The sequence below is a fragment of the Nuphar pumila genome, chromosome 2 (assembly GCF_984573655.1).
Source record: "Nuphar pumila chromosome 2, dmNupPumi1.hap1.1, whole genome shotgun sequence".
In the NCBI taxonomy this organism is placed as follows: Eukaryota; Viridiplantae; Streptophyta; class Magnoliopsida; order Nymphaeales; family Nymphaeaceae; genus Nuphar; species Nuphar pumila.
Window position 1 is genome coordinate 62313226 of NC_143250.1, and position 15538 is coordinate 62328763.

Genomic DNA, 15538 nt, shown 5'->3' on the forward strand with positions numbered 1-15538 from the left:
CACAGTGAGTGGAGTTACTAGAGAGACAATTTCATAATCTTTCAGCATGTTTTATATTTTGAGCTTGTGATGAAACGAAATCCTGAAATGTGTAGATATGAGATAATTGAATTCATAATGTGATTGTTACATGAAGGTTAGGCATGTTATTGTTATTGCTGTTGCAGAATATGCCTTATTTGTTGAATGCCTTACCGACTACATTATTGTTGTTGCTGTATAACTGCTTACTTGATCATGTACATGACTATTGCTATTGTTGCATAACTGCTTACTTGCACATGTACATGACTATTGCTATCGTTGCATAATCTGCTTACTTGCTTGCGTATATGTTAAAAATCATACAAGACACCCACATCACATACTAGATTCATGAAATACCTACATTAAAAGTTTCAGATTTCCTACTTAGACAGTTGTAGTCTAATTCCTATAATTTTACCATTTTCAGGTAAAGTGTAGGGTTTATGAGCGACTGCGGGATGAGGCATCAGATCACGATTTTGGATTTACTGTTTTAGGGATCGCTAGAGTTTATTATAATTGTTCATACCTTTTAAAAACTCTTATGATTTTCATTGTTAAATAAAATGAAATAAAGGTGTTGGGTTTTCTCTCCACTGTAATGTTCCGACATGCTTAACCCTACAATATTTCTTGTTTCCGCTGTTATATATATAAAAAAAATCCTTCTAAAAATATGGGTTAAAATTTCAGGGTGTTACAAATGGTATTAGAGCCTGAGAACAATAAATCAAAGATCATGGTCGTGCCACACCCTGCACGCGCTCTATGAGTATAATTTATTTTGTTTTGTTATTGGTTATATTACTTGTTCTTTTATGGTGATTCTCATATTAGCATATAGGTGAATTCACGCCTATAATTGATTGATTTTGACTTATTAACGAATGATACTTCACGCCTACAAATGATTAGCTTTTAGGTTGTTTACTTATCACGCCTACAAATCATTAGTATCAACCTACTAGGTGAATGATGTATCACGCCTACATAGTTTCATTGTAGATGATTGTATTATGATTGTGTGAATGGATTTAGCATACTTGCATAGCTTGATTGATGCGCGTATCATAGATATCTGAGTAAATTTCTTTGTAGATATCTGCGTGTATTTCATGACAAAATAATCAAATATGATATGAGATAAGAATTATCAATGCTCATGAAATGATCTGGATGTTTTAGATACATATAGGATTTGAGTCCTGCGTGCATAACTCAAACTACGTAGAAGTTACGTATCTTGAGGTTTAGTTGGTTCTTGATGTATACATGATCTCATTGTATAGAACTCATGCTTTGGTTACACATGCTTCGAGGTTAGATTTGAAAAATGCAATCTTCCTGGTGGCAATGATATGATACATAGAATAATAGGCTTTTGCATGATATGATTGAAATACCACGTAATCTGAAATTTTGAAAGCATACAATATATGCGTAAGTTCAATAGTGAATTATGATTCATGGAACCATAATGGTGAAAGGTTTAATTTTATGATTTATGTGCCAAATGAAGTAATGATGCATATTGATGATATATATGCTTGTGCCCATATTGGTGGCTACCGACCTTGAGAGCGGTAATTTGTAGTATCACTATTTTGGCACCTGTTGAGGATTTGTTTCTAAAGGATTATCTGTGAGGGTGTGTATGACCAAGACCAGCTAATCCGACTAGAGCGGTAGATCTCTGTGAGGTAGTACATTATCCAAGAACGGGCAACCCCAAAGACGGTAAATTCCTGTGAGGAAGTGTATTGTCCAAGACCGGGTATACCATCTAGGACGGTAATTCTATGTGAGGTTGTACATTTTCCAGACCAGGTGATCTGACATGAATCTTATTAATTCTTAATTAATAAAGAGTTTTGGTAAATTAGGAGAATATGACAAGATTGATTGATATAGCCAGTTAGAGATCAATAGATTTGACTTTAGTTAAAGAAGAATTGAATCATTATTAAACTTAGATCTCGATATAATGTTATGTTTATGTCTTTTGTGGATTTATGAGCCATTCTGTGAGAGAATTATGTCTTGAGTGAAATCTTGATTGGAGATAACTAACCATGCAAAGCCTTGAGAAATAAGAATAAGTGGAGGTTATTCAGAATAAAAAGTCTGTTAGAAATAGCAAAGACAAAAACGACGTGGTTATGATAAAATAAAGAAAATTTCATCTAATAATCTAGAACAAGCTAAAGGAATAGCAGGTTGTGTCTATCATTCGTGACTACAACAAGTAGGAAGTAGTGAACATACACTCTAACTGTCATAGGTTAAGACTTTTCCGTGATTTAGTACATTTTACCATCAAAGAAATCATGTATGAATTCTGTCAAGACCAAATTTTAGCTCCAAACTTCTCTTAGAAACTCATTGTGTGTTGTCCTGATCCTTATATGTTGGGAGCTTGCACATATATGTGCATCCTTGTCGATACCAATCTCCTTAGATTACGATCTCTATGGGAATCCTACAACGAAATTTTGAGGATGAAATTCTTTTTAGGGGGAAAGGATGTAATACCCGTAAATTTTATCTGGTAAATAAACTTGAAATTTATGTTCTTGAACTGAATATCAGATATTTTTATTATTGTACGTATTATTTGTATTCAGATATCGGATATTCTATTTGGATCTTCAACGTTGGAACCTTAATACCCTGTTTAGAACTTCGATTTTCCATTTGAATCTTAGCTAACAGATCTCAAACATTTTAATTGGATAACCAATAAGGGATTTTAAGCACATGGATTGGATCTTTGATATTGGATCCTCTATATCAGAGTCATATTGGATATTGGATCCAAGACGAATGGAGTTGATCCACGATGTTAAAACTGGATTTTCATGAGGAAAATTTCTATATCGGATCTATAACAATTTCATGGGGTCCGTAGTAGCTTATGCGAAGTTTAGACCCACAATATTTCTTTTGGATCCCGGACATCAGAGAGGTAAAAAGGGTAGGGAACCAATTAAATATTACTTGGATCCATTATAAGTCATGTGGAAACCACGATAGTGTAATTTGGATCCACAGTTCCAAATCATATGATCAAAACTTTGGATCCCTGGATCCAGATTTAGTAAGGGGACTTACGAAGCAGAATGAACTTTGGATCCATAATAAGTTAGTAGAGATCCATAATAATGTAACTGGATCCACTGAATTTTATTAGGGTTATATTCTAAAAACTTAAATATTTAATAAGTTAAACATTTAAAAATGGGTCCGGATCCTCTGGTGGATCCGGATATGCCCAAAACCTGGACCCAATTGTGATGGGTTCCGAGTCACGGGTTCGGTCAAACCAAACCCGCAACAGTGGTGCGTTAAAAAGGTAAACACACACACACACACAAAAAAGAGGCCCTACCCGATAAAATGGGCGTTAGGGTTTTGAGAGAACCCTAACACATCTGATAAGGAAAAAGGGGAAGGTTTGTGTGCGCAGCCGTTGGTTGAAGGGAGGAAGGTAACTGACCTCCTTTCATTTCGGGGCCACCCTCTCTATTTAGTCCCCTCCCACGCTCTCTTTCTCTCGTTCTCTCTTCATCCTCTCTCGCCTCCCTCTTGGCTCTGCCATCTCTGCGTGTTATTTAGTCGCCGCCGTCGGTTGCCCATCGACACCGGCTTCCTCGCAGCACGTCTAGAGTTGAAGGTGCACACGGCTGCACCAGATTCATTGTAGCAAGAGGAGGAAATCAGGGAAAAAGCTTCGAAAAGGTAGGATCTCTGTAACTTTTCCTGTAGCTATACCTATGCTCGGGTGTGTGCGCGTGGGGGACCAAAAATCCCCAAATAGGGGAGGGGTGTTCAGCATTCTAAAGAAAGGGGAAATTTGGGATTAGGTCTGCCGAAAATCCCAGATCTTCGATTTGGGGAATTTTGGACTCCTGATAGTAGAATCTCTATCCTACGATGGGTTTAATGGCAGGGGTGGGTTACTCTGAGTTCTCAATACCCATTGAAAAAAAAAGGAAATCTGAACCTTCAGAAATTTGTCTTGGCATGCTATCTAAACCAAACATTAGGGTTAGTTTCTTTTTGTTTCCCAAATGCTAGATTGTCGTGTACGTGGGTGTGAGGCCTATGGATTGAATCTGCAGTTTTAAATATTTGCTTAGTATAATACCACTTGTGGATGGGTTTTGGTATGTATTGTCTGTATCTGAAAATTCTTTTTGCTATTTGACTTATGCTAATGGTTTCAGTCAGCCACTAGGTAGTTGTAGTGGAGATTAATCTGTACAATTTAGTTTTCTAGGTTTCATGTCTAGCATGCTGTAGAATTTATATCCTATTACGTAATGTTGGGAAATTAAATATGTTAAACTACGATTGAAATTATAAATTTTGGGATTTCAACACATTAATCATGATATAAGTGTGGTGATTTTGAGGAAAAGGTATTTCTAGGAAAGAGTTTATGCTAGAGAAAGTCATATATGGTACTCTTTGTTTAACAGAGCATGTGTGAGAACTAGCGCTATTGAATCATGTGTGAAAAAAAATGATTTAAGTTCTGGAACTTCACCTCATGGGTTATTGAAATATTCGCAGCATAGGGATTTTAGCGGGTTTGACATGTTTCATTATGCATCTTACTTAAGCTGTTTTAGAAATCTGTTACGACAATGAATGAATTTGCATCTTATATAACTGAAGATCTAGCTTTGTATGTTACCCTAAAGGTGACTGCATATGTGTTATGATGAGATGCATCTGAATGGAAATTTCTGCATTATTATCAGACGTCTGAATATGCCTATGTGCATATCCTCCTTTGATGTACATATTCTGCGTAGTCATAGACAGTGGCAAGATGCACCTTGCCAAGCTTTCTTATGAGGTCCATCAAATTTGAATGTCTGCATTTTAACAACCATACGATAGTGCCTTGTAATTTCTGCAACGTCAATGGGAAGCAGGGAAACACTCAAATTTGTTACATTTTCAGTGTACACCTGAACGGGTGTGGCATTTCTAATATACATCTAAGGGAAGCTTCATTTCCAATATGCAAAGAAAAAAAATTGCAGGCTATGTTTATGGTCCAACAATCCCAGTTGTGCATGCATCTAGTTATAGTGCTTTCCTTTTTATGTCTGGAAATACGGATGTTACACTTTATTTGAGTTGGAAATATGTGATGCTACCTATTTGTGAAACACTATGTTTTACACTTTAGTAATAGATCGAATTGTAACTTGATATAGAAATGGGTGTATGTGCAATTTGGTTTTATCTGAAATTTTGTCATGTAAACTACTGACATTCAAATCTGGAAATGTCTGAGTTTTGACTGCTTTCTGTAGAAGAGCTATGAGACATATTGATGAAATGTCATTTATTGAAATTGTTTGTTGCATGCAATCAAGTTATGTGAATTGCTTTCCCTTGTCCACTGAAAATTCAAAATGAATGATAGGGAGTTTGAGAATCTTGCCTAATTGGGCAATATGGATTGGGTACCTAATGCAGGTACTTTGGTTAATGAGCTTGCACTCAATGTCAATAACATTGGTGAGAAAATTAAAGGTTAATTTCTGTGAGCCTGATTGGTTTAAAGATACCAAGGCATTTGTGTCCCATTGGTTTAAAGGTACCGAAGCACTTTGAGTAATAACCACAACATTGATGAGAAACTTAAATTTAATTTCTATGGCCTGACTGGTTTAAAGGTACCCAGACTTGTGTGCTTGACTGGTTTAAAGACACCGGAGCACTCTGAGTGGGTTTAAGCAATCAATATGGAAAAAGGATTTGGATGGTTTATTCACCTTGGTAAAATTACTAAGGTTGGGATCTACTGCTAAGGTAGTAGAAGGAAGTTGGGCAAATGCCCTGTACTTCGGAAAAATAATTAAATGAAAAGATTAACCCACTCAGATTTGGGCTTAACTTGGAGAGGGTAGGTGGTACAAAACTCCGGGGACGTGTTTATTTGTTTCGAGCTAAAATGACTCGTTGGTCCCCAGTCCTCAGAGTTGGGGAACCCGAACTACAAATATGTTCTAGGTGGTAGCTCCATGTTCTTCTGCAGAAGTTAGGGATGCATCCTGTTTTGGTTTTGGCCTTTGGGAGGTTCTCTCAGTTACTGGCCGCTCCCTTGAGATTTCAGTCTCAGTTAGAATGTTCGGGTTAATAAAATAACCTTAAATAATATACTTTTGAACGTTCTCTTCTGTGATGATTTTCTCGGCCCGTGTGTACTCGCGGGATAAGATAATATAAACACTATTTAGAACATTTAGGTATCACAGTGAGTGAAGTTACTAGAGAGACAATTTCATAATCTTTCAACATGTTTTATATTTTGAGCTTGTGATGAAATGAAATCCTGAAATGTGTAGATATGAAATAATTGAATTCATAATGTGATTGTTACATGAAGGTTAGGCATGTTATTGTTATTGTTGTTGCAGAATATGCCTTATTTGTTGAATGTCTTACCGGCTACATTATTGTTGTTGTTGTATAACTGCTTACTTGCTCATGTACATGACTATTGTTATTGTTGCATAACTGCTTACTTGCTCATGTACAAGACTATTGCTATCGTCGCATAATCTGCTTGCTTGCTTGCGTATATGTTAAAAATCATACAGGACACCCACATCACATACTAGATTCATGAAATACCTACATTAAAAGTTTCAGATTTCCTACTTAGACAGTTGTAGTCTAATTCCTATAATTTTACCATTTTTCAGGTAAAGAGTAGGGTTTATGAGCGGCTGCGGGATGAGGCATCAGATCGCGATTTTGGATTTACTGTTCTAGGGATCGCTTGGGTTTATTATAATTGTTTATACCTTTTAAAAACTCTGATGATTTTCATTGATAAATGAAATGAAATAAAGGTGTTGGGTTTTCTCTCCACTGTAATGTTCCGACATGCTTGACCCTATAGTATTTCTTGTTTCCGCTGTTATAAAAAAAAAATCCTTCTAAAAATATGAGTTAAAATTTTGGGGCATTACATAGACAGTTGTAGTCTAATTTCTATAATTTTACTATTTTTTAGATCGAGATTTTTGGATTTACTGTTCCCGAGATAGTTTGGGTTCATTGTAATTTATTTGTTCATGTTATTTAAAACCCTGATGTTAATTTTTCATCGATATTGGAATGAAATGAATGGTTTAGTTTGCTCTCCACTGTAATGTTCCGAGATGTTTAACCCTATAGTATTTATTGTTTTCGATGTTAAAAAAAAATTCTTCAAAAAAATATGGGTTAAAATTTTGGGGCGTTACAGAATTAGTTTCCAATGATTGGATAGCTGACGTTTGTGTATCTTTTTCCACTTTTTGTTTTCGTTTTTATGGGTTGTGGTATGACTGAGTGTTGTGTGAGTGGTTTGTGGTTCCTTTGGTTTTCATCGTGTTTAGGAGTGTCTTTTTGAGGGGTTTTTTGAAGGGTTGTGGTTGTAAAAGTATCTTCAACGAGATACTATAATCGATAAAACAATATTATTGAGAATAAATGTGTGAACATACGCACTCCAAGAACACTTGGAACACTTGTGTACATAAGCACGAAATCACAAATGTGCAAATGCACTCATAAGTTTCATAAACAATAAAAGGTTGGGCAATAATCCCGGAAAACCTTGAGAAAATACAAAAGGGAGTGCCCATATTTATAGGGCAAAAGGAGACCTTGGAAGGGGCTCCACATAGTCGTTGGAGCCCCTCCAACGGTCACAAATGTAACCGTTGGAGGGGTCCAACGACTAGTGTGTTGGGCCCCTCCCAAGGTGAGTACAATAGCTTTATTTAAAAGAAAAAGAAAAAAAGAAAATACAAAACATATTCACAAAAAAGAATATGTGTAAAATGCCTAAACTACCCCTAAGACTAAAGATAGTAATATATATATAATAGGTAGATACATATATATATATATATATAATATGTATATGTATTACCTTATATATATATATATATAATATATATACGTAAAAACAAGTTTGATTTACATAATTTAACACCCCTCCTCAAACTTAGGGCAAGATGACCGATAGTTTGCCAAGAAGGAAGTTGAACCGTGGAGCGCACAAGGCTTTAGTAAAGAAATCTGCCAACTGATATTCGGACGTGACATAAGGAAGATCAATGACTCCTCAGAGATATGCTTCACGAACATAGTGGCAGTCCATTTCGATGTGTTTAGTCCGCTCATGAAAGGTGTGATTTTTTGCAATGTAGATTGCACTCTTGTTGTCGCAACACAACTTGGTGGGCCCTTCTATTGTGATCCCCATGTCTTCTAGCAATTGATGAATCCAAACAATCTCCATGGTAGTAGTTGCCATAGCACGATATTCAGCTTCAGTTGAGGAGAGCAACACCTTTTGTTGTTTCTTGCATCTCCATGAAATTAATGAGTCTCCTAAGAATACACAAAAACCAGTGGTGGAGTGACGGTTATTTGGGTCGCCTCCCCAATCAGAGTCAGTATAAGCAATTAATTTTAAATCGGAAGAAGAGGACAAAAAAACTCCCTTATTTAGAGTACCTTTTATGTATCTTACGACTCAAAAGATGACACTCATGTGAACTGATGTAGGCGCATGCTGAAACTGACTTGCAGTATGGACTGCATGGGATATATCTGGTCTGGTAATACTCAGATACATCAAAGATCCTACAAGCTGCCTGTAGGGTGTAGGATCCGAAAGAGGAACCCCATCATCAATTTTCAATTTTGCCCCTACTACTGCAGGAGTTTCACAAAGCTTCTCATCTGTGATACCTGACCTGTCAATGCTCTCAGAAGCAAGCTTAGTTTGAGATAAAAAATATTCTCTAAGAGAGTATGCTACTTCAATCCCCAAAAAATAAGTTAGAAAACCCAAATCAGACATTTCAAATTTATCTTTCAAGATAGATTTTATACTCTTAACCCCGTTAGAATCACTCCCAGTGATGAGCATGTCATCAACATATAATAATAAAATCACAATCCCTGCATTGGATTTTCTAACAAATAAAGCAGTGTCAGTAAAGCAAGAGGAAAAACCATTTTCAACCATTACAGAGTTAAACCTATCATACCAAGCCTTGGGGGCTTGTTTTAGACCATAAAGTGCTTTTTGAAGGCGAAACACTTTTCCCTTAGGAGTCTCCATTCCAGGTGGAGCATCCATATAAACTTCTTCGTTTAAATTTTCATTTTAAAAAACATTTTTAACATCTATTTGATAGATGTTCTACTTGTTGATAGAAGCAACGGTTATAAGACATCAGACAGTGACCATACGAGCTACAGGAGCAAAAGTTTCTTCATAGTCAATACCATACTCTTGACTATATCCTTTTGCAACCAATCAAGCTTTATATCTTTTAAGGGATCCATCACTTTTAGTCTTTACTTTGAAAACCCATCTGCACCCTATTGTTTTCTTACCTTCAGGAAGATTTTGAAACTCCCAAGTTTTGGCTTTTCTCAAAGCTTCAAGTTCATTGTTCATTGCACTAATCCATTCAGGGCACTTTTGTGCTTCTTCGAAATTTCTAGGTTCTATATAAGAGTGGATGTCACTAAGACATACCCTATATTTAGGTGAAAAAGAGTCATAGGAAATGAACCTAGAAGGAGTCTTTCTACTTCTTTCAGTTCTACGAGGGATCACTTCGCTCTGAGGAGCACTTGGACTCGCATCATCATATCTTTCAAGACCACTTCTAAAGTTGTTTCGATCTCTATGAGTATAGGTGATAGGGTCTCTAGGTAATCCTTCATCAATATGTTGATGTGATGAAGGGAGCAAGATGTTTTTCCTCAGTTTCAAATTCATTTGAGTTACTTTGATCTGACTCATCATCACTAGTATCATCGTCTTTATTTAGTAAATCAAATAGAAAAGAATAATCCACATTCTCAATGTGAGATTCACAATGTTTGAATCCACTAAGATTTTCCAAAAAAATCACATTTCTGGAAACATACAGTTTATCACTTTTGACATCATAACAACGAAAACCCTTCTGGGTTTCAGAATAGCCAAGAAAGGCACAAGGAATGGCCTTAGGAGAAAGTTTGTCATTCTTATCAGTAAGGACAAAACATTTACACCCAAAGACCCTTAACCTGCTATAATCATGTTCCTTTTCGTATAATTTTTCAAAGGGAGAAATTTTGCTTAAATTTTTCGATGGAAGTCTGTTTATGAGATAGACAGAGGTAAGAGCTGCCTCAGCCCAGAGATTCTTTGGAATGTTTTGTGAAATGAGTAAAGTCCTAGTTGTTTCAATGATGTGCCTATGTTTTCGTTCGGCTAACCCATTTTGTTGGGGGGTTTTCGGACAAGATTTTTGGTGAAGAATACCAAAATTTTCAAGATAACTTTTGAATTCATTTGAGAGGTATTCTCCTCCATAATCAGACCTAAGGATTTTTAGGCATCCATTGAATTGATTTAAAATCATCATATGAAAATTTTTAAAGGTTGAGAAAACTTCATGTTTATGTTTAAGGAAATAGATCCAACAAAACCTAGTGTAGTCATCCACAAAAATCACATAATATGAAAATCCTCTTTTTGACATTATAGGAGCCGGACCCCATACATCAGAATAGACAATTTCAAATGGTTTTGTCGTAAACATGGATCTTTGAGGAAAAGGCAAACTTTTCATTTTCCCAAGAATACATTCATTACATAGAAAATCACTTTTACAAAGATGTTTAATAAAAGGCAAATAGGAGATTTTAACAATATTGGGATGACCCAATCTCTTATGACATACATGAATATCTTTGTTTTGAACAACATTACAAAATTGACTCTTGGGAACTTGAAGAAAATCAACGTAGTAGAGGTCTCCTCTTCTAGAGCCTTCCCCAATCAATCTCCCAGACTGGCCATCCTGTATCCAACATTTATTAGAAGAGAATTTTATATCGCAACCATGGTCTGAGAGTTGGGAGACGAAAAAAAGATTTAGATTAAGTTTTGGGATAAGACGAATTTTTGGAACAAAGAAGTCTTGTCTTTCAAAATTGCATATTCCTTTAATCTCAAGAGGTGTACCATCCACGGTTGAGACAAAGGATGAAAGAGAATTTTTAGAAAAATTTGAAAGAGAGCAAGTGCTTGGCGTCATGTGAAAGGATTCTCCGAAATCTAAAAGACAAGATGTCTTACCGGGGGAAGAAAATGACATGGCTGCTCCGGAAATGCTTCCCTTGAGAAGAGGTTGCAATGCCTCTACGATTTGTTGAAGGGAAAGAGACTCACTTGATGATGAAGGTCGTTCTTTGGCTTGGGATGCCATAGTCGTTGCAATTAATTTCTTCCATTTAGGACACATAGGTTTGATATGTCCTGGTTCTTTACAAAAGTGACAATTCAATTTGCTATAGTCTCTTTTGCCATACCGATCATTTTCTCCTTGACCTTGGTTTTTGAAATGAGGAGGTCTATAGGTCTTTACGTTATTCCCCGGTCTTGACACGACATTAACCATTTCACCATCTTCTTGAGTAGAAGAGGTAACAAGAATGCTAGGATTATTCTTGCTAATCCCCATACGGGTTTCTTCACAACTTAGCTTGGTGATTACATCTTCAAGTGAGGGAGATGTGAAAGCCGAGAAAAGAGAGAACCAAACTTGTTCAAATTCGGGTCTAAGCCCATTTAGAAAATTGAAGAATCGGTCTTCCTCAAGTTGTTTATGCCTTAATTCGATTGCTTCTCCACTCCATTTTGGTTCAAGGACGACAAGCTCGTCCCAAATAGAGGATAATTCGGCAAAGTACTCCCGAATGATCATTTCATTTTGTTGGAGGGTCAAAGTCTTCTTTTGGAGAAAGTACTTGTGAGATAAGTCTCTTGAAGTGTACATTCTCTCAAGATACAACCAAGCTTCGGAAGCTTTTTTAAATTTGATGATATTGACGTTTATCTTGGTCTCAACGGATGAAAAAATCCAATATAAGATTTTGAAGTTCTTCATTTCCCAATCATCATGCTTTTTAGAATATTCTTCAAGAGCCTTTTGTCTTTCATCCCCTTCAAGGATCTTAATATCCCCTCCTTCAATGAAGGTGATTTTGGGTTCCAGTTCCGATATTGATCCATGAATGTAACCCCAAAGCCCCTTTCATTTAATATGGGCTTCCATATTACCGGCCCAAACATGATAGTTTGAGCCATTAAGCTTAAATCCGAGAGAGAAATGAGAGTCTTTTTCGCCCATTAGAGAGGAAAGAAGACAAAAAAATAATACGTACCTAAGTATTTTTCACGTCTTTCTTGATAAAAGAGGCTTCTAAAATATTGCTCGAAGAAGATGATCCACTTCAATCTAAAAAATCTTGAAGGCATGCTTTTCGAGGTACTCAAACAGAGGAGAATCACAATTCTTCTTCTTCAACGAGGCTCTGATACTATGTAAAAGTATGTTCAACGAGATACTATAATCGATAGAACAATATTCTTGAGAATAAATGTGTGAACATACACACACCAAGAACACTTGGAACACTTGTGCACATAAGCACAAAATCACAAATGTGCAAATGCACTCAAAAGTTTCATAAACAATAAAAGGTTGGGCAATAATCCCGAAAAACCTTGAGAGAATACAAGAGGGAGTGCCCATATTTATAGGGCAAAAGGAGACCTTGGAAGGGGCTCCACATAGTCGTTGGAGCCCCTCCAACGGTCACAAATGTGATCGTTGGAGGGGTCCAACGACTAGTGTGTTGCCCCCCTCCCAAGGTGAGTACAATAGCTTTATTTAAAAGAAAAAAAAAGAAAAAAGAAAAAAGAAAAAAGAAAAAAGAAAAAAGAAAATACAAAACATATTCACGAAAAAAAATATATAAAATGCCTAAACTACCCCTAAGACTAAAGATAATAATATATATATTTTATATATATAATAAGTAGATACATATACATATATATATATATATATATATATATATATATATAATATATGTATTACCTTATATATATAAAATATATATACGTAATAACAAGTTTGATTTACATAATTTAACAGTGGTATGACTCCCAAACACGATGGAAATTATACAACCTAAATGGAAAAATTTGCCCAAGTTTATCTTGTTACCAACTTACCAATCCAAGTGGATGAGTTTTCATCCCCCAATCTTCATACTACTGATTTACTTATTTCGGACAGGAAGAGTGCCTGATTAAGGAGGAGGAGACGAGGGAGGGAGAAGGAAGCAGAGATGAGTCTGAAGCAGTTGCTGATGTCTGCAGTGTTCAAGGGTGTGACGGAGGCAAGGGCAATGATCTTTGGGCACGTCCTCAACCCAATGGGGCAGAGGTCTCCCCATAAGATCCTCCGCAAGAAGCTGATTGGTGACAAGGTGGCCGAGTGGTACCCTTACGACATAAAGAAGGATGACCCCTTAGTCTTGGGCAGGCTCGAACACGAGTAAATCTCTCTCTCTCTCTCTCTCCCCCCTCCGAGTGACCTGATGCTTAGGGTGCATGATCACTTATCCAGAAGTTGGATTTGAGTTGGGATATTGCATTTCCCCTTCACAATGCAATATCATGTCATCTCACTTATTGGGATAAATGGGTGCATTCATTTATAGACCAAATAAGGGTAACTTCACACATCAACCCTTCAACTTGCTTTGTTTGTTCATTGATTCTGTACTGTTGCTGAACTTCTTAGTACAGTGCGTAACATGGTGTTCTGTATGTGATAGTTGTTGATTCTCCCATTTTTAGTACAATTATGAATTTGTGCACATAAAATATGGTTCTTTTCTTTGTTGGTTCTCAATGTCTTCATTGAAGGTAATCATAAAAAGAAAATTTTGTTTTAAATGTTGGTATATGCAGATATAGTAAATGTTATTGAAGTTCTTGTGAAACTTTTATGTCAATTTAGAGTTTTATTGGTGCATTTAGCATAGATTTTGGTTAGAGATAATTCGGCCAAGTTGTTCAACTTTATTCACTATTCCCAAGTCTGAGAGTAGTATGCTGTCTATGGCAATTCCAGTATCAAACATGACTTTCACTTGGGACCTGCATGGTTTGAGTTAGCTGGAGGAGAGCGGAGAAGCTGAACCAAACCTTAAAATAAAATTAATATATCATACATGCATTATTGTTTATGCAAACACAATGGTACGCATCTGCACATGCAGATGTACACGCATGTATAGCTCAAGATGTGAGGAATTTGTTTATGCAAACACAATGATACGCATCTGCACATGCAGATGTACACACATGTATAGCTCAAGATGTGAAGAATATGAGTGAGAGAGTTCAGAACTCCCCAATTTACCATTGCATCAGTTGGTTCCACTAACCACCACTCTGCAGTCTCGTATTTTTAGCAGGAGGAATTAAAGAGCATTTTCTATCAAAAGTATGTTGTCTTAGTCTTACTAAGATTATATGGCATCTGTCTCATATTGAAGCTGAACCAACATTGTCTGATTCACTTTCTTCAAAATTCATTAAAAAAAGAAACAAAAATAAATATATTTAGACTACTCACTCTACTAACAGAAAGCAGAAACTTGTAAGGCTTTCCATAGATTGTAAGGCTTTGAATAAAATGTTGCAATCGTTTACTTGGCCTTCACGTTTTTTGGTTGCTTGATCTGTCAACTTGACGTGTGTCGCTGGAAAAAAATTGCGCCTCCCTATCCAACCCAAAAGTAGGAAAAAGAGAAAAAAGGACATTGAAATAGCTGGATAAGATCAAACAAGCATAAAGTCTAAAATGTACATTACATCTACAGTGAGGTTGTGATGTTTGTATTCCTTTCATGTGATCCATTTCTTGAAAAGGTAAAAAAGTTCAGAATATACTTAATTGAGTTATAGGGCACATCTCCCTTTGGAAACCAAGAATCCTTGTTGCTGCAGAATGTCCTGAACCTTCTCTTGGAGTCAAACAAGGATTTTCTTATGACAAATTTTCCCTTTTTTTCTTAATGCTGATATGATCATCATATATGATCTAAAACAAGTAAATGCATTACAATTAGTATGGAACCTATTTGCATTAAAGGATTTTGTTCATACAGTGCACTACACCCTCAAACCCTTAGAACATTCTGTTCCTTTATTGTCATTAAGGTCCTGCCTGATTCTATTCTTCATTTCTTTCATCTTTTATTGAATATGCTTTGAGTCAGTGTCAAACATTCGTGCTGATACATTTATCCCACTGAACACAAACTATATGTTTATGATGAGATAAGCAAATCTCCATGGGACTGGTCTGCATATTCTACCCCTTGGGCTTCTTAGTAAACAAAAGTGGCAGAAAATCTCTACCATGGAATTTGTTGCATCCTAACCCTCTCAAGGTGGCTCTTTTTTCCCTGGATTAAGGGTCCTCATCATGCTTTGCTAGATGAATGTGCCAAGGGTCAGTCTAAGTGGGCCGACCAACCTTGCTTTCACTATGTGGAACTTAATTGTTTTTGGGGCTTATAAGTGGGCCATGTAAATCATTACGTATTTTTTCAG

General features: G+C 36.3%; 1 protein-coding gene across 4 annotated transcripts in view; it reads left to right on the forward strand.

The window, feature by feature from the left end:
* LOC149845555 (uncharacterized) overlaps nt 1–15538 on the forward strand; it is a 63968-nt gene that overhangs the window by 46454 nt on the left and 1976 nt on the right. For all 4 annotated transcript variants that reach the window (XM_089995830.1, XM_089995831.1, XM_089995829.1 and 1 more), the window contains one exon: nt 13206–13466. In XM_089995830.1, the coding sequence (XP_089851956.1) occupies nt 13258–13466 (209 nt within the window). In that variant the 5' untranslated portion in view covers nt 13206–13257. The remainder of the gene's footprint in view (nt 1–13205; nt 13467–15538) is intronic.